Consider the following 19423-nt stretch of genomic DNA (forward strand, 5'->3'; position numbering starts at 1 on the left):
CGGATGCCTGTAGTTACGCCTTGCTGCACGGGCAAACCCTGTGCGTGACGCAGCTCAATCGTTTGAATTCTCCGCTTATGCTAGGCATTACCAGTGGAATGTGGTAACGCACGTGTTAACTGTCTTCTGTCACAGGCAAACAGGGAAAGATTCTGCGGGTTGAATCCAATTGTTGATGGTGTCGCGGCCGTCGCCGAAACAATCGGTCGGGCCATGGGGCCAAGGTGGCACCAAAACAATCGACAATATCCGGACTTCGTATCGAAGTTACACGTCGCCAAGGTCCTGGGAAACGTGACACAATGTCTCTGCCGTAACAGTATCGTGTTTTACCGGGCTATCCAGTCTGGTTGTAAGCTGGCTGAATCGAAGTCGCATCTCCGAAAGTGAAAGCGTGAAAGCGCGATTTTGATGTGCTGGGTCTGTTTCTCCTCTTTCCATCATCCCTCCTTCTCGTCCGCGGGGGGGGGGGTTTCATTGCTTCTTTCCAGCACAAGTGGCTCGCTTGCAATTGTTGGCCCCAAGATTTGATTGACTCGTCCCATGGCAAGAAACTTTGTTTTGGCGGCGCACCGACTCCCCCACAGTGTTTTATGACCTGGAAGGCTGAAGATGAAGGGGCACATGCGGCGGTGGGGTTTGGCTGGCTGCAGCGTCCGGAGTCATTCTTGTTTGTTTTGTTCAAATGGCGGTGGTCATTGGATATGGTGGATAGTTGAATTGCTCCATTGCACGCCGTTGCAAAGTATCCAGTGTATTTTGCTTTGTCTCGTTCGCGACTTTTTCTCCCCGGCGTGGAGCAATGGCCGTGCGGACCGTGGATTAGGAAGAAGACAAACATCAGCGTACTTGCAAGTCCGCGACGGCGTCAACAATTGGGACTCATCATATACGACAGCGAGTGTAGAGTGAAGACGCGGATCCGTTGCCATCAGCTGGCATACCTAATAACCCGCAACGGCAGCAGACGTCAGGCCTGTCATACATGGTCATTTATTCGACTCGAACCAGGGCCTGCAAGCAGGAAGCGCAACGTGCAGACATGCATCGGAAACGTCCTTGGCGCTACATGGTATTGAGACTGGGCTCGGCGGCAGTGTGACAGGAGGACGGGGGTCCATGCTCACAAGGTAGTATATATCGGAAAGGCTCTCTTCAGCTGATGATGAAGGCTCGAGGAGGATAAAAATCTTCAGTGGTCTTGACGGCTGGCGAGGGTAGTCACGGCCGTGACAGGTTGCGTAGCCGGCTTGCTGGGCAAACAGCAGATTTACGGTGCATCCTCCAGGATCGCTTCCTGGCAGCAACAGAGCAATGGTGCTACAAGCCAAAGGTATTCGGGTTTAAATGTCTTTTCTTTGGCAGTTTTGGACCGCTGCACTTGTTGTTCGGGTGCATCATACGTCCGGTAATTTGTCTGGACCTTGCGATGAGATGGCGGAGGAGGTGGCTTGCAGTACCGTGTTTAGAGAGGACAGAGAGACAAAGAATAATGGACCTGAGTCAATAAGATCCTTGAAGATGCGGCCCGTCCGTTGTTTTTTTCTTGTTTCGTGTTGAAATAGCTGGCTGTTGCGATATATTGGTGTTGTCAAGCCACGTCTAGCAATTCAAGGGAGAGAGAGAAAACAGCGAAAGGTATTTGAGAGGTGACAGGCGATGTGGGCGGGCCAAGGAAGGTGGAATTTAGGTACACCGCTGCCGGGGTCAACCTAGCAGGCGCCATCAGGTACCCAGCTAACTAGTTACCTGATAATAAAACTAACTAAGGTAAGTTAGTTGTCTTGCAACTGTAACTACTTCCTAATAAGAAGCACAGTACCACAGCACATCAATAACGTGATCATCTTATCAGCAAGTTTCTCAGCTAACCTGTATCTCATACAGTTATGTACCTAACAACTTTAGTAGGTACCTTGCATTACTAAAAAAACGCCGGCCGGGTGCCGAGGTTGGAGGCGGGCAAACGTCGAGGGACGGTCCGACAAACATGGCAACTGGTACCTACCTGGAGAGCAAACGGAGACATGAACATCCATCTACAGATACTGGTATTGATTCAGTATTATACCTTGAGTATTTATTAGCACAGACACAGAGACAGGGATCCGCCGTTTGCGCTGCCTCGTTTGGTGCACGCCCCCTAGGCCGGCCAACGCAACGCACGGTGATGGGAGATATTACTGCACGGTCTAACAATACCATTATGAGTAGGTAGCTGTTCTCTTGCCATGGAAAGTTGACATCATACAGCATGATATTAATTACTGCTCTTATTAAAATGCGTCTCTAGGAGCGGTGACCGGTTGCACTGTACGTGCCAATAGAACTGTCTTGTGCTACCGTTGCCACCACCACCACCTGCGGTATCAACACACCATCAGTTCACCATTAACTGCACCAGCACCGTACTGGTAAGGCGCCTAGTCTAGGTACGCCCCACACTTGAGAGTCCAGTACCTGGAACTAGCCACAGATTGCCTGGGGGCTGCCAGCTTCCGTGGTGGTGCGGTGCCTGAGTGGGTTAGGGGCCCGTTGCCCACCCACCCACCATCCATTGCCCGGCATCAGCGAACGCCCCCGAACCGCCAAAAAGCCCCAGGTGCGGATAGTTAGCATCATTTTCTTCTCACCACCACAATGGAGTCCTGTATCAGTAATGCGGTAGCTCAGGTATCTCTACTCTGGGGCCAGCATACCAGAGGTATCTAACGGTACGAATGCAGGTAATAGATCCTGGTACCTGCATTGCCAGTACAGTGTAACTAACTTCCTTCCTACCTAGTAAATAGTTAGATATTAGTTAAGTTTATCCGTGTAGCACCGCACAAGGTACCACGACCACGAGTGCACAAACCTCCCGCCGCCCGCCTCCCCCCTTGGACCTGCTGGCTCTTCCCCCAAAATTCTACCCTGGCCCTTGCTGTACCAACTTGGACGTGACCTCGCCTGCGCTCACTCATTTTTCTCCCCTTCTCATATCTTCAATCCTTCCCTGCCCAGCCGTCGCCGACTGCGTTTTTCCTTCCTTGTTCTGGACCTTTTCCTGTTGTTGCGCGTTGATATTCACAGCTATATGCGCCTCGGCGTCTTAGGTACGACCGACTCACTCCCGTCTTGGCTCTATCCCCTTCGCGACGCCCTCTCATATTTTGGATCCGCAGATTGAGATTCGATCTAGCTACCGGCAACGGTCCCCTTCACGCATATCAGTTGCAACCTGACTCTCCTCGGCTCGCATGGACTGTGAATCTTGATCAGGCCAACATCCACCCAAAAGCATTGACTTTGCTGTCGGCCTGCATTACGCCGCACGCCCCATCCGTTGGAGCAATCACGACTCACTCGACATCGTACCTGACCGTTCAACGACATTGGCTTCGAGATTGACTCTTTCGACTGAGAACCAGCGCAGATAGAACCTCATGCTGGGTACTCTACTCGTATACCCCGTCGCTGGCTGATTGTATCGACCGGAGTGAGCTTCAATTGCTGTGAGTCTACATTTGCACCCAACGGGTTGGTAGAGGCAAGGCTCGGGATATTGTTACCATATCGGATTGGCCTACTTCGCGCCGGGCCGCCAACAAGTCCGTCATACACATGCTCCCGTACTAACGACAGCTTTGCGTGACTAGTCTGCTCCATAACTCGTCGAAAGCGTCCTCTCGCGGCCATCCCGTCTAACGTTTCATTGGCATCCGCGAAGCAGCCAGCAGCATATCAGGCGGTAAAAGCGACTCAAATATAGCTTCTTTTCAAAATGAATCGATTTCGGACCAAGAAGCGAACGAAGGACGAAGTGTCCGCCCCTCGTCCTTCTATGGACAGCGACACTGCCGGCCCGTTCAAACTCTTTGGCAAAAAGAAACTACCCGATACCGACTCCAAACAGGACCTCAACATTGATAGCGCCCTTCCTTCCAGCGACGATTTCAGAACCAGTCTTCTCATGACTGGTCTCTCAGCCCGATTCTCTATGCTACGAGAGCAAGATGACCCCCATTCAAAGCTTGGTAAAGCCAGCGATGATAGCGTACTCTTTCCCAAGCGCCAGTCGAGGCTGATGGACTTTGGTTATGTTTCGGGTTTACATGACATCTCTGAGATTGAGTCTCTCCAAGCCGCGTCACTCACTCGTGTCGATTCATCACATGGATCGGAGGACAATGACGCGGGCAACATCATGGACAGAGCTCGTCCCAATGATGGAAATAACCTATTTGGCGGCCGTCAGAAGATCTACCGTATTGGTGCTGGCGCCAAGACAGGGAACAACGGCATGGGTGGCCGTATTTTGTATGACGAGGATGTTGCCAAGTCAGCCTTCCAGAAATGGAAACAGTCGGAGAGAGAAAGAACCTCTTTTGAAGATAAGGTTGATGACACACTGGAGTTCGACTCAGCCTTCGACTACAACAAGAAACGCGCCACAAACTCGACAACATCATCTGCTGCGTCTGTCGGGCGCTACTCTACAGCCGCCACCTCGATTGCATCCCAGGTACCCTCGACCAAGGATGGCCAGTACTCAATGCCCTCATCGGCCAACAGTGTGGAGAGAAGCTTCACACGCACCAGACGGTTATATGAGCAAGGCTTGACGCAGGACCTGCAGAACCAACAGTCCTCTGCACTATCCCGGATAGACACACTGTCCAAGTCACACCGCAACAAGCCCTCGCCAGACAGCACGTCTGTTACCTCTCCAACTCCCACGACTTTTGGTGATCGCATCTTGGAGAGACGCACTCTTCTCACCAAGCAGAGCGCCCCCAACTTGCGGTCTTTTACGCCGCCAATCTCTGGTGCTTCCCCCAAGGCTCCAGCCGAGCCCGTTCCCAAGTTTACAACTGAGCAGAAGCCCAGTTTTGGTGCCAATCCGCCCTTGAGTCCCCCAATCAGTGAGGCAGATGATTATCCTCCCATGTTACCCATCCAACCCAACGATAAGGGCAAGGCAACGGCCATGGGTGTCTTCAACAGACCGGTCCAACAATACGACGACTCGAAATTTGCGCAGCGCCAGCAACAGATGCGCAAAGGACGTGATGCGTCTGAAACCCGCAGCCAGACTGGTGGGCGATCATCTCATGATGCTAGTCGATCTAGATCATCTTCGATGCATCGCAGCCTCCGCGACCGTATAGAAGCTACTCCGAGCAAGGCTGATCGTTTCGGCAAGAAGGATTACTCGTCGGCCTCTTTCTTTGACGAGAGTGACGATGTCCCTGGATCCAACAGCTACTCAAACTTCGCCACTTCCTTGGGTGCCCAGTTGAGCATTGAGCGTCCGAACGATGAAGATCACCCTGCATTTCGCAAGTCAGCTCTACCAACCCCGCTTTCGCTGTCATCCAGAGCATCCGACGATAATTCTTCGGTGGAAGACAAGGCGGACCGAAATTCGCGTTTCCGAGATGAGCCCCCAGAAGACTCTCCTACTCTGGGACCTGGGGTAAACACTGGACTGAGCGGAATGGTACGCCACCATCTCCGAAGCGACAGCAATGCTTCCTCTATATATGATGCAGCTGCCCATACGCCCGATGTGGACTCCCGTCAACAGTCGGGATCGCCAGACTCCAGGCAACGAGGCCATTTTGGGTATAATCCGGGCTGGGGATTTGACGATAACGAGTCTGCGATGGAGCGTGGCACGTGGACCCCGACGGCTAACCAGCCCAAGCCTGTGGCCCGCGGGGAACAAGATGAGTTTGCTAGACACTTGGCGGATGGAGCTCGACGGGTTCGCGAGAAGCTCACATCGTATGCAGAGCCTGATATGGAACAGTCGTCGCCAGCCTTACCGCCGACCGAGTCGGCCAAGGACTTGGCCGGCGCTAGAAGTAATGCACTTGGACTCCGCGCCATGTCAAGTCGTACGTCCCTGTTTGACAGGGGCCGGGATCGAGACAGTGATACAAAATCGAAGAGTGGGAAGTCTCCTGCACCTTCAACGCGGAAGACGTCGGCGGAAACCGCGCCGGAACCACCGGTGCCGGTAGCCAAGGAGGAGACTGTACATGCTGGCTTGAAGGCCTTCCGCCAGGCTAGAAGAGAGCTCCAGAAAATGAAGGAACTCGAGGTTCAGCAGCGACACGCTGGTTCGCCGCAAAAGCCAAGCCCCCGACTTGACCGGCCGGCCGTCCAGCGAACATTTTCTAACGACCCGGCAGCATCTCCTTCCCAGTACCAGCAAGCTGGCCAGCTGGCGAAAGCCCCGATGGTCTCGGACAGAGATCGCAGTGGGTCGGAAAGCAGCCGTGATGGCCGTGAAGCTCAAAGGCAAACGACCTCTCGCGGTGCATCTTCTTCCAGCGACACCCGGACCATGATGTCGACGTACCCGAACAATCAGTTACCAATGATGAACAGGAAGCGAGATATTTCGGAACCGACGTACCTGCCTGATAGCCGGTTTCATTCCTCGAGCCTCCCTGGGGCCACCGTGCCTCCTCCTAACCTTCACGCCCCCCTTGGAGTCCCTCCGTTGCCACCTATCAACCCTCGGCGGAAGAACGGGCCGGGGAGCCAGTTTCACCGTGGCAGCGACCAGACTGTCGGGGGCAACACGGATGGCTCGTACGATGAGAGCGGAGATGAGCAAAGACGACCGCTGTATAGAGCTACAAGCGACCAAAATCGGCACTATCCCCCAGCGCCTACTCACCGACCACCGCTCCCTCATGCCAACATGTCGAGCAACAGCCTGCCCGGAGGCATGATCTAAGTTGGGCAACAAGAAGCTACACGCGATTTAACACCCTGGACGGCCTAGCAAGGGCCCAGCAACATATACACCTTGACGAATATACACAACTACAAACATACTATCTTCTTCTTCTTCTTCTCCCTCCTCTTCTTCTTTTAATATTTTCTCGTGTCTCGTTCACAAATGGCAACCGAGTCTACGAGACCATTTCTGTTACTTTGAACCAGACTTTTCTTCACCCCCTTATACTTACGTTGCTACTATACGAGTCGGACGGCTTATCTTGTTTCTTGTGTGTTTTTTCAACTTTGATTCCTGTTGCCATCTAACTTACCTGCACGTTTTGTTTCTTTTTCCACATTTTCAAATTCTCTCTCATTTCATGGCAGATTTTGGCGGGCAGGCGGCGTACCATGTTGTTGCACTTGATTTTAAAAGTGATGTGGACGGATGGGAATCGGGCAGGCCTTTTGATTCACCACACCTTATTTGAAGGCTTCGAGACTGAAGCATGGAGATTTACTATGGCAAGAAGGAGCCAGCTGCGGCTGGGAGGACTGGAAGGAAAGGGGAAAGTACTTGACAGAGTGCAAAAAGTCCAGACGAGCAGCTCTAGATATCCGATACTACAATTGAAAAGTAACTCAATGACAGACAGATGGATGGCTGATTTGACGCTGAGTACCAGCGTTGTGTTGTGCACCAGTGAGTGCGGTGCTGCTGTACAATGGCGGCTGATATGTGGCGGGCTGCGAATAGAGTCACAAGCTGTGCGACGCAAACAAGATTGCAGGCCAAGATCACGAGCAATATCTGCAACACTGGCGCTTCGCCCGTGTAACTAGGGGCCGCGCCAAAAAAAAAACACAAAGCACCTTGATTATCCGTCCCGCCTCACGATGCATGTGCCAGCGTGTACGATGCAGCCCTTGCGTGGGTTGATTAGTATAAGAATGTTGCGGCCGCCAGCATCCGTATGGCAAACGCAGCTACCCGGCCACGCAACATCCTTCCTTGCAGATTCTTCCTCTTCTTCTTCTCCTTCTTCTTTCTTATCTTGTTCCGTCCCTTTCCTCTACCAACTTACCATTCAGTGCCCGCTGGCACCTTGTCGACCCGAGCGGGCAAAATCATCAGCCGTCTTTGCGCCTATACCGTGCATATATTCGTTTTTTGCCCCCTCTCTCGCCTGCTGTTGTCACCGGCACATACACAGCACACGGGGGCGGGCGGGCCTTTAGAATAAGGGAGCACCAGTAGTCATGTGCGACCACAGAGAGGTGCGTTTGCTTCGATGGGGGAGAGGATAATGGCGACGTGGCCACTGCGCGGAAAAGCACCTCTTGGGCTGCGACGGAAAATGCATATTAAATGGATGAAAGGGCTGACGCAATATCTTTTTTTTTTAACCGCGCAGATGATATACGAATGCCGCCACCCTTACTACATTATTGATCGATTCTGCGAGCGGTATCGGCGGACGGGAACGGTCTGCGAACTGCACATTGTTCATTCGGACGGCTTGTGAGTCTGGGATCCCCTCCAGCGCTTGATTTCGCCTTTCCTGCGAAACAAGCTTCACATGAGAAAAAAACTTGTGGCTAACACGAAGGGTCCGAATTAGCGATCGCCTGTGTCGTAAGTGGACTGACCGTTCTTGTAAGAATCGTGGGTGTGTTGTCATCGATACTGACTGGCACAAAAAAAAAACAGCTGGGTGCCGCGCGAATCATAGACCGTTACCGGAATGGGCCACGCAAGAGATTGAAAGGGCGAAAAGACCGCCTGCCGACGGCGGCGCCCAGCAATCATAAAGAATCGACCGAAATGGTGAAGGAATTTTGATGAAAGCAAAGCAGTGCGTTGCTGCTTCGCAGGTTTGGGTTAGAAACCCCGCCCGCGACGAAGCGGCGCACTACGAGTTACGAGATCCGCCGAAACGAATTTTACGAGATATCATAGAAGCCGGTCTCCCAAAGATTTTATTTCATATTTGTTTAGCTATGAATGGGCGCCGCCGGTGCTGGACCGACCCTGGCAAACTTCGGCGGTCCCGGGATCTCGGTGGGCTCCGACCGGCGTCCCCTCCTTCTCACCTTTGCCGACGAGGACGCGTTGCAGTTTGACCAAGAGCTGGTTTCCGGTCACCTGCCCTTGCAAACCCCACGTAACAAAGGTGGGAGCGAAGCTTTTCCAAATTCGTCTGGGAAGACTCATTACAGCCGAAGGTGGGGGTGTTGAGTGAGGAGAAGAGGGCAATGCCTTGTTACGGAGCACCGGTCCGGTAGTGCCAAAGTTGGGTATCCGAAAGGAATGGAGGCGTGTTGTTTCCCAATAGCTAGGTATCAGCGGAGTGAAAATGACAGGTGACTTGTTCTTGTCCATCTCTGACATCACAACCCAAGAGACGTAAATCTTGATTCCGCTTCGCCGTTATCCATACGTCCATCCTGGTTGCAAAGTTAAGGTTGGTAGCGTCGCCCGTACAGACTGGAGTAAAGTGACCAAACACAAACTGCGCTGTAAAAAACAACGACTTTCAAGCAAACTCCTATTAGTCGACAAGATGGCCTTTATACGACCATACCAAGAGTCGGACTTTGACGACATGTCACACATTGTACGTCCCTGACCGTCGCGCCTTTCCACTACATCCCGCTTCTTCCCCCCTCTAGAACAACTCACTCACTCATCCCGCCTCACAGTGCCGCGAGACGCTCCCGGCTTCGCTCGCCGCCTCGGAGCCCGCGCGGCGGCTCGCGCCCTACATCTGGACGCACCAGTACACGCTCCTCTCACCCTCGACGTGCTTCGTCCTCGACGACGGCCGCACCGGGCGCGCCGTCGGCTACTGCATCGGCTGCCCGGAGGTGCCCGCCTTCTGCGCCGCCTACCCGCGGTACGTGCGCGAGGTGCTCGACGGTCGCGGGCGCGCCAACGGCGACGTCCGCGCCGAGACCAGACCCCCGCCGGAGGGGGAGGAAGGGGAGGATGCGCCACGCGCGGCTTGGATAGACCCGGACACGGGCAGGATCAGCGAGGCGGCGCTGGCGCAGCTGGCGTTCTCGCCGAGGAGGCTGCTGCTGGACGGCACGGAGGATTTGCTGCGCGAGGGATACCGCGGCACGATGCACATTGATCTGCTGCCGGAGTACCAGGGGAAGGGCTGGGGGCGGAGGTTGCTGGAGGCGCTGGTGGAGAGCATGAGACCGGCGGCCGGCGGCGAGGCGGGGGAAGGGGAGGAGAGGTCTAGGGGGATATGGCTGGGGGTGGGCGCGGAGAATAGCAAGGTGGTGCCGTTTTACGAGAAGCTGGGCTTCCGCGTCAAGGAGCGCGAGATCAAGACGTCGACAATCATCATGGTGAGGGATTACTGAGACCGAAGAAGAGTGGAAGATGGGCAAGCCAGATGGTAAGCGGCGACGAACTTGTACACGGGCTGCGTGGCTTGTAGACATGTGCATATTCATCAGAGTGCCGAAAAGTAGACGAATGAAGGAATCAAGACGGTCATAACTCAAAGCAACGAGTCATCGAACCTCTGATTTCAGTCCTGTGGCCCAAGAGTCGCGCTTAAACTCGGCTTGTCGTTTGCGCAGTGACCTTTTGACGAAAATGAATATTCTCAATTTGAATACCTCAATAAATAAAATCAGACGTTACAATCTTACCCAGTAGCAAGTGGGTCACAATAATGTAAGAAATCGCATATATCGAAAAACTTAATCCACCGATTGAACAGGGTCTGGTACCCCTTTCCCATCCCGTTGACGCACGAAGAATAAGCCTGTGATGCTCGCTTTGTCGCGGCATTGCGCGCCGGCACCGGATTGTCTCGTCCCTTTCTCTGCCCGTGCCGTGTCAATTTTCCGTCATGAGACGGATCCCCCCCTCTTTGGGATTCTGTCGTCAACGCGCAGGAGATGTATGTCGTTGGAAGGAAGTTGCACAGTGGGGGGTTACGGCGTCATGAACCTCGTCCTTCCCTCCTAGGGCCCCTTCAACTCATCGTCATCATGCACCTGCAGGGGCACCACGCTGAAGCTAGCGAGCGTAGCCTTTTCGCTGGGGTGGCCTGGCTTGGCTGTCTTGGCCGTCACTGGTTAGGCTTGAGCCAGCCATCTCCACTGATAAGAGCAGAAACATACATTAATAAAAAGCCCTTGCAACTTGCATGCGGCGCTAGGAAGTTTTGGATATTTCGTACTGGAAGGTTTCGCGCGTTGTTCCTTTTCAGCATGAGAGAGAAGGAGAGACAGCCCCCGCTGTGTCCGCCAATGAGCCGTCACCGAATGAAAATACAAGAGAAAAAAAAAGTCGTTAGTCGGCCCGGAACGGTCGCCAAGCACAGGTGTCGCCGTCAGCGCAGTGCAAGGGGAGGGATATGGGTTGCATGTCTTAATCGGTCCGCGGGCTGTCGCGAGCGTCGACCCGGTCAGAGCGAGTCAAGGAGATTTGACAGGTGCCAAAAGAGAAATTCAGGGTCATCAAGCAAAAAAGTGAAGCAGAGAAGATTCAATTCATAAAGCGCCTGTCGATGGTATCTTTCGCTAAGAAAACCCAAGTGTGAATAAACGCCGTTGCCCGTAGCATAATGTCAAGTCATTGGTCGTGTCGTGCCTTTTTGCGTGTCGCTCGTGTAAAGAGTAAAGGAAGTATCTTGCGTCGCAATATTAGCACATGCGGTGGCCTAAGGCGATTGTCATTATCATTGCACACATACACAATAGGCGTACATGCCTGGTGTATCAGGCCATTTTCGATCCGTCCATGCCTCGAATTCATGTCGACATCATGAGAGGCTGTGTGCCGGTCAACCTGCCACTTAAGAGGCAGGGCAGTCGTTGCACTGCTGGTGACCGCAGTTGGAGCAGGTGGTGCTGATGACAATCATGCTTCCGCACTTGCAGCAGTACTCAAAGGCAGGCATCTTGACTGGGAGAGTGGTGGTGAATGAAGCTGGTGTTGAGCGTGGTGTGAGAGTGAAGATGAGATTGTATCGTTCAAGCCGGTCGTCAGAGTAGCTTGTTCAACAGACGAGATGATCAAAGGTTAAAAGCAAGCCACATCAAAGAGGGTGGGAATTGGGGCTTCCCGCCCTTTTATAGCTCCAGAGATACTGGTACTGGGCTCAAAGCCAAAGCCTTTCCTGGCACCGCGAAAAGCCAATTCTCAGGCCACCAGAGATAAGCGCAACGACCAGACCTGTGACGAGACAGACAGCCTCCTCTGCGACAAGCCCAGCCTAGCAGCGAAGTGGGACTGCGTGCGTCGCCGAAGTGCGAGGGGCCGTTGGATGTGATTCGCCGCCACGCAGACACTCCTTGACTCCTCACTCCCACCACCACTTCTCACCACCGACGACGCGACAGGTATTATTCCTGCCTGGCCTGCCGCCTCACTTTCATTGTTTGCTGGGGGCCGTAGGAGGGGCGAATAAGCCAGAAACAACGGAGAAAACCGGAAGCAGCACCACCCTGGGTAGTCCGCAGAGATGCCACCTGCGAGCACCACACCACTTTTGCTTCTCGCGTCGCACGATATTTTTTAGTCGTCTGCCTCAGCAAGCGTCAACATCTGCTTTTTTCTCTACTCCCACCCTCCATTAAGTCGAGGTGGAAAACGGAATGGGTTTGGGTACAGCAACTGCCGCAACTGCCGCAAGAGCCAGTGCGAGTTGACTGAGGAAAAGTGTGGTGGTGGGCGTTCTGTGGCTTCTGGTTGGCTCGTCGCATCGTCCCCTCCGAAGAATCAAGCAACTCTTTTCCTTCTTTTGGTTGGAGCTGCAAGGAGGCTGCGACCATTGGGATGACGCACTGTAGCCTACAAAGTAGAGCCCGCATCTCTGTGCACCCATGCAAGGTGTGGCAGCCATGACGCCGCTTGCTGCTTCAACCCCAGCAATAACCAGCCTGGTGGTTGCAGTGGTTGTCGGACGAGGGCGGCTGGTTGGACGCTCGCTTCCTTGTCGGTGGGCCAAGCAACGCCTATCTCGAGCTAAGTCGTGACGAACCCTGAACCGGCTGGGCTGGCTGGGAAGCGAACCCCGCGACGACTGGCCGAAACGAAGATTCAGGACCACACGGTTCGTTGCATTCGACCCTCTTCCAAGATCCTCTTGTGTCGAGCTTTTTTGGCCCGCATCTGCAAACAGAAATCCCCGGATTGGCCGTGCGACAAACCCCAGAGCCTCAAGAGAGGGACTTTGACCGGTCTTCACCACCCCGCAGGCGCCATCGCAGTCTAATTCCTGGGGTCGGGGTCATCCTCCTCTCACTATGAGAAAAAACGGAGACACTGATGCATAATGGCGTAGCTGTACGAGCTTGGTTTCTTGGTGGCCAGATGACAATAGCGATCGCGGTTGCAGGGTCCTGCCAGTTTTGTGCAAGGTAAACCTGTGATGCTGACAGGGCTGAAGTCGTATATCAATTCATCACACCGCGGCTGTGCTGTGTTACAGGCTTCAGTGTTTCGTAGATTAAGAATCTGTCGTTTTTGATACCATTATCACGCCGCCCGGCTGGTCTAGAACTTTGCGCAGTCGAATATTGACGGCTACAGGATGGTGTCGAGCTTTGGTGCCGCGCGGGCCAGATGCGGGGAAGCTTCAGCCGGGAAGGCAGCCAGGTGTCTGCACAAAAAAGCATGTCTAGCTCGCTGTCGCGTTTCACATGTTAGAGCTTGAAATTACGTCGCCCCTAGCCAAGTTTTTGTGTGTATTTTTTTTTTTACTTGAAGGTGCGCTCATATCTAGCCGTGTAGTTAGGCGTGCTCCTTGCAGCTGTAAAACAATGACGTCAGTTTGGAGGATGCTGGTACAGGCTCCTGGTCATGTTGCCAAACCCAGAGGGCCGCGGGGTCGGCATTTCGGATAGCATCGACACGAGGTGTCGAGAGCTTCCAACCACAGTTTAAGCTGTGGCGCCAAAAAGTCATAAGCTAGCTGTGCAGAGTGGTGTGTATGACCAAGGGCGGGCAGCCTAGTTACCCAGTTGCCAGTAAACTCATTGTAGACGGGAGGGGTGGTCGGTTTATGAGTGGCGATTTTATGAGGTGAAGGTGGGTGGCCGCCTTGCGTCGTAGTTGAAGAGTTAAAATAGCTGCGGGAATAATGCGTAATCACCTAAGAGAAATAAAGTGTTATTTTTCCTCTTTTTTTTTTTGCCAATCCATCTGGTAGAGCTCGTGGCAGCATCCCCGATATCGCAATGCCGCGGAGCTTGCTGTACCTCAAACGACGTGGTTTTAGACCACCAGCCAATTCTGCCTCTTACATACACCTCAAAACAAGCGTGTATATGTACGCCATTTGCTGTGCGATATAGCGGCTCGACCACTTTATGCATGCTGCTGATGTAGGTGTTTCGGACGGCCCTATGACTGGAGTTCAAAATAAGTAGCATGCGGTTGGCCAACAATCCAGGAGCAGCGTCGGCTCGTGCATGATTCGCCCCCTTCCATATCTGCTGACATCGTTGAACGGGCCGCAAAGCGTGCTTGACCAGGGCGGTCCAAACGATTGGATCTTGGCGGGCTGGAAATTCAAATATAATTTGTGTTGTATGAGAAGCAGAAGAATGAAAATCCCTCGCATTACAAGAAGATGTTGGTTTGAAAACTGCTGTTTGAACATTTGTTTGCGCGCGTTGGTGACAGGTATGTACATAGATACCTTGGTACCTCCTGGCTGGCAGCTGGCAGCTTCAATCCTTTCCCCAACAAAGCCAAGTCCGCCTGATGGCCAAAATTGCTTGCTTTATCACCGTCACGCATCATCACCAAAGAGCTGAAATTCCCATCTGTTATGCCCCGGGACCCATTCTTGGCGTCGTGGTAGCCTTGCATGGCAAAAGAAGGCGAGTCTTCAAGGTAACTAATATAGGGGGCAACGTAACCAGCCGCTGCGCCACCCACAACACAGGCTGAATCTGATCTTGGTAGCTGCCCGTCACGCCTGATCTGCATCAACGACAACAACCTCGTCAGTCTGACAGGAAGAAGCACCCCGGAAATGACAATGTTTACAAACGAGTCGATCCTAGAAAAGGGGAAATTCTCGATTCCCATCAGCTTGAGGCTCTGTGGCGCCGTCGCATGCCCAGCTGAAGAGCCCTGTCTGTCCACTTACCAAATCAGGATTCGCGAGATCAGCCTTACAGTATGCCCGTGCTTGTCGCCGCCATGAATGCGCCAGAATAAATCCACACCTTGCTCTGTCTCGTGTCTGCCCCTCGAAATAGCCTATCCAGTGACACCGAGTCGCACGTCTCAGGCTTTGTGTTCCCCAGCTTGGCGCCGGTGGTCGTCAGCTGCCCAGCCACTTGCCCGTGATTCAGGCACACACAATCCCGGAGCTCTCGCCGCGATCTCACTTAATAAATCGACCGTCTCCCGGCTTGTATGGCTGTCTGCTACTAGCCGAATCTTTCGTAGTTCTCCAACATCGACCAGCGTACGGCTGCACCATACATCATGGTTTGTACTGGATCCAACGTCAACGGTTCACTTGCTAACACCTGGATAGAGAGTCCTGTCTCTTCTTGACATTGATGAAAACCGCTCTCCATCGGGTTGCCTTCAGCTGGAAAGCTTCCCTCAGAAGAATGCACTGATTGCAAGCTTACAACCACCCAACGAACCGCCCGTTGCCGTGCACCATGTCCCTTGCGATATCGTTCTTGTCATCGACGTTTCTGGCAGCATGTTTGATGCCGCGCCGGTGCCTGGCGAGTCTGAATCGGAGGCTAATGGCCTATCCATTTTAGATCTCGTCAAGCATGCCGCGCTAACCATCATCGAAACCATGGACGAACGTGACCGTCTGTCCATTGTGACATTCGCCAGCAGCGTTACAGTTTTGCAACCCTTGGAGTGCATGACGGACGAGAACAAGAAGACCTCCCGCAACAATATCAATAGCATGGTGCCAAAGGATGCCACGAATCTCTGGCACGGGATCTTGACCGGCCTGAAACAGTTCGAGGGTGTCAATTCTGATGGCAAAGTCCCAGCCATCATGGTGCTCACTGATGGCATGCCGAATCACATGTAAGAATGCTGCTCCCGACATGGTACTGTAGGGCTCTACTGACCTGCCATAGGTGCCCCCCTGCTGGCTACATCCCGAAGCTTCGGACTAAGCTTCCGCTGCCGGCCACCATCCATACTTTCGGGTTTGGCTATAGTCTACAGTCAGGTCTACTCAAGTCCATCGCGGAGATCGGAAACGGCAACTATTCATTTATCCCCGATGCTGGCATGATTGGCACCGTCTTTGTTCATGCAGTTGCCAACCTGCAAAGTACATATGCCACAGAAGCCACCTTAAACCTCAGGTACGGTCCAGATACGCAGATCCGAGAGGCCATGGGTACTTCGGTTCTCACTAGCCTACCGGAGCCATTTGTCGAGCCATCCCAGAGTGGTACGCAGCTGTGTCTTCCGTTGGGAAACATACAATATGGCCAATCACGCGATGTATTTCTGCACTTCCACAGCCCACATGTCTCCCAACTTTGTGGCATGAACCCAGGCCCTTTGCCCATTGTCGAAGCTACGATTGCATACAAGCTGGTCCTTGGCAATGCTAAGGGCAACTATACATCGACAACGGTCACGCACAACTTGATGGAGAAGTCTTCTATGCCAGAAGAAACAGTTGCATACCACGAATCAAGAGCACAGATTTGTTCCTTTCTTTCTGGCCTCTTTCCTATCGAGAAGCAGGGCGTACATGCGGCGTCTGCTATGGGATCAGATTTTGAACAGATTACCGCAGATCTTGAGGCGCTTATAGAAAAACTGCCATCTCGCAAGTTTTCTGACCCGCTCAACAAGTCCTTGATGCAGGATCTCGCCGGCGAGGAGCCGGAAGGCCAAATTTCCATTGCCTTGAGCAAAGATAGCTTTTTCTGGAAATGGGGACAGCATTATCTTCCATCCTTTCTCAATGCGCACACTCGACAGGTGTGCAATTCGTTCAAGGACCCTGGACCACTTCAGTACGGTTGCAATAGCTCGCTTTTCATCACCTGTCGCGACAGGCTGGATGAGGCGTTTGACAACCTGCCAGCCCCCGAGCCATCCCGCCACAAAGAAATTGCCAGAAGCCATGGGGTCCGCGGCTTCGCTTTCCCCATCAGTTCGGCCTCCACCTCTATGGGTAGCTATACCCCCATTAGTACGGCCTCCGTATCTATGAGCAGCTATCGAAACTCGCGTGGTGTGTGTTTTGCCGGCACTACGCTGGTGCAGCTTGCTTCTGGGCGTGACGTCGAGATAAGGCGCCTGCGCCGTGGCATGAAGCTTCAGACACCGCTGGGATCTCGCAAGGTAACGGCTGTTCTGCGGACGCCTGTTAAGGACGAGACACTCTGCCGGGTTGGAAGTGTCCTGGTTACGCCGTGGCACCCCATCTCCCTCGACGGCAAGACTTGGACATTTCCGGCCGACGTTGCCGAGAAGGCGGTCCGATTTACAGGCTCCGTTTATTCCATCATGCTGCAGCGCGACAGGAATCCCGATGCGCACGCGCTTCGCCTGGACGGTCTCTGGGGCGTGACGCTGGGCCACGGGGTTACCAGCGGTGGTGACGTTCGCGCTCACGTCTTCTTTGGTGACTACATGGAGGTATGCAAGTCCCTTAAGAGCCTCGCCGTTGGCCCTCGAGGCGAGTTTATCGGAGGTGGCGTCGGCCGAGACGCCCACAACGGCCTGGTGTGCTCCTTTACGAAGGATGCAAGTCGAGGCAGGCCCTTGACGTGGTCGGATAGTGTGCGAGGAAAGGACATTCTCCGATCTTGATTTCTATTACCGTTTTAATCATACTTTATTCCTGTGTAATAGTCGTATTTAGCTTCATCAAAAATGACAAGCAGATAGTTTCTTGACCCTCCTTTTCTACCTCAGATGCTACTAATTCCATCTATATACACAATTGCACGCTACATGCTACCACCGTCCCCGGGTGTTTACTCTGCCACAAATAAGGCCGCGTGACCCATGCCCGTACCGATACACAGAGTCGCGACACCCACATCCCCCTTTGCCTCGCGCCTCAGGCCGTGCATCAGCGTGGCCACCATGCGTGCGCCGGTCGCGCCAAGTGGGTGCCCGAGCGCGATCGCGCCGCCGTCCGGGTTGACCCGCCCCTCGGCCCACGCCTCCTCCAGCCCGAGCGCGCGCACGCAGTGTAGCGCCTGGCTCGCAAACGCCTCGTTGAGCTCCCAGCGGTGCACGTCGCGCGTCTCCAGCCCCGTCGCCGCCAGCAGCTTGGGCACCGCCAGCGCCGGGCCCACACCCATCTCGTCCGGCGCGCAGCCCACCGTCACGCCCGCGACGTACCGCCCCAGCACCTTGCCGCCCAAGCCGAGCGCCTCCGCGGTGCCGCGGCGCATCAGCAGCGTCGCGGCCGCGCCGTCCGACACCTGGCTCGAGTTGCCCGCCGTCGACGCGCCGTCCGGCGCGAACGCGGGCTTGAGCCGCGCCAGCGCCTCGAGCGTCGCCCCCTCGCGGATGCCGTCGTCCTGCGTCACCGTGACCGGGCGCTCCTCGCCGACCTTGTTGCCGCGCGGGCCACACGTCGCGCGGCACCGCGCGGCTGCCGTAGTTGCGCGTCATGCTCTCCATGCCCGCGGCGATGCCGACGGAGATTGTGCCGGTGCGGATCTCGGCAGCCACGGAGGCGACGGCCTGCAGGGAGGAGGCGCAGGCGCGGTTCACGGTGTGCAGCGTGGTGGTGTGGGGGAAGCCCGCGTGGTTGAGAGCCATGCGCGCGGCCTTGGAGCCGCCGAGCTCGGAGAGGACGACGCCGACGGCGACGTCCTCGACGGCGGCGGGCGGCAGGTCGGGGACGGCGGCGCGGGTGGCGGCGAGCACGGAGGCGAGCAGCTCCTCGGGATAGGCATCCCGCAACCCGCCCTTGTAGGCCCGGCAGACGGGCGTGCGCAGGGCCGAGACGATGACGACGTCGGACGCGGAGCGGGCGAGCGTCTCCGCGGCGGTCCGGAGGCTCATAGTGGGTGCGGAAGGTTTATAGTAAGTGCTGTGGTTGGGGGGAAGTTTGTCGGTCTGTTTTCTGCCGACGGAGGCCGCGGTTGTGATGCCTGTTGATGCAGGTTGTTACCCGGTCGCAGCCAATTCACTGGACTTCTTTGAATGCAATGCGTGGGAAGAATGGATGTGTAGCAGAGTACGGAACGTGAACAAAAAAGGGAAGAAAGAGACGCGAAGCCGGAGAATGAATGATGCACAAGAGTAAAAACAAGCCCAGGATAAACGATGAAGCGGAAGGGGGATGTCGGAGGGCCAAATCTGGGGTAGCTTATATCGGGAGTGGGCTGGAGAACGTTCGGGTATTGGCGGCGGCAGTTGAACAGAGCCCACCTCCAGTGGTCCGTCATCCGACTACACGGCAATGACCGCGGCAAAAGGATGCGCGATGAAAGAGGCGTAAGTGGGCAATATTTGTAAACATTTCCAACGTTTTTACTTGTGTTCGTCATGATTGTACCCATCTTGACACCGATCCTGCCTCGGGTCAGCTACATATGTTTGTGTGTATATAACTACTGATCTTGTAAGCAAAGTAAACGCCCCCACCAGCCATGATTCCCATCATTTCCCATGAAAATTATTAATATTAACAACAGCCGTTTCTGAGAAAAAGGCTGTACATGCATCAAGTTCCCACCATGTCGTTAATTC

General features: G+C 54.3%; 4 protein-coding genes across 4 annotated transcripts; 3 read left to right on the plus strand and 1 right to left on the minus strand.

Annotated features, from left to right (window-relative positions):
* Nucleotides 1-3763: 3763 nt before the first annotated feature.
* ISF_02596 (hypothetical protein) lies at nucleotides 3764-6733 on the plus strand (the record flags this gene model as incomplete). The annotated part of the gene is made up of 1 exon (XM_018846202.1): nucleotides 3764-6733. One exon carries the CDS (start codon nucleotides 3764-3766, stop codon nucleotides 6731-6733), a length of 2970 nt encoding a protein of 989 aa, XP_018706909.1.
* A 2548-nt stretch (nucleotides 6734-9281) lies between these two features.
* On the plus strand, nucleotides 9282-10092 carry ISF_02597 (Acyl-CoA N-acyltransferase; the record flags this gene model as incomplete). The annotated part of the gene is made up of 2 exons (XM_018846203.1): nucleotides 9282-9335; nucleotides 9421-10092. 2 exons carry the CDS (start codon nucleotides 9282-9284, stop codon nucleotides 10090-10092), a joined length of 726 nt encoding a protein of 241 aa, XP_018706910.1.
* A 5098-nt stretch (nucleotides 10093-15190) lies between these two features.
* ISF_02598 (von Willebrand factor, type A) lies at nucleotides 15191-17521 on the plus strand (the record flags this gene model as incomplete). The annotated part of the gene is made up of 3 exons (XM_018846204.1): nucleotides 15191-15193; nucleotides 15243-15766; nucleotides 15820-17521. 3 exons carry the CDS (start codon nucleotides 15191-15193, stop codon nucleotides 17519-17521), a joined length of 2229 nt encoding a protein of 742 aa, XP_018706911.1.
* Nucleotides 17522-17688: 167 nt separating this feature from the next.
* ISF_02599 (3-ketoacyl-CoA thiolase) lies at nucleotides 17689-18733 on the minus strand (the record flags this gene model as incomplete). Its single annotated transcript, XM_018846205.1, has 2 exons — nucleotides 17689-18243; nucleotides 18299-18733. The coding sequence occupies 2 exons, from the start codon at nucleotides 18731-18733 to the stop codon at nucleotides 17689-17691; spliced, it is 990 nt and encodes a 329-aa protein (XP_018706912.1).
* Between the last annotated feature and the right edge of the window lie 690 nt (nucleotides 18734-19423).

This window comes from Cordyceps fumosorosea (assembly GCF_001636725.1).
Source record: "Cordyceps fumosorosea ARSEF 2679 chromosome Unknown scaffold_4, whole genome shotgun sequence".
Lineage (NCBI taxonomy): Eukaryota > Fungi > Ascomycota > Sordariomycetes > Hypocreales > Cordycipitaceae > Cordyceps > Cordyceps fumosorosea.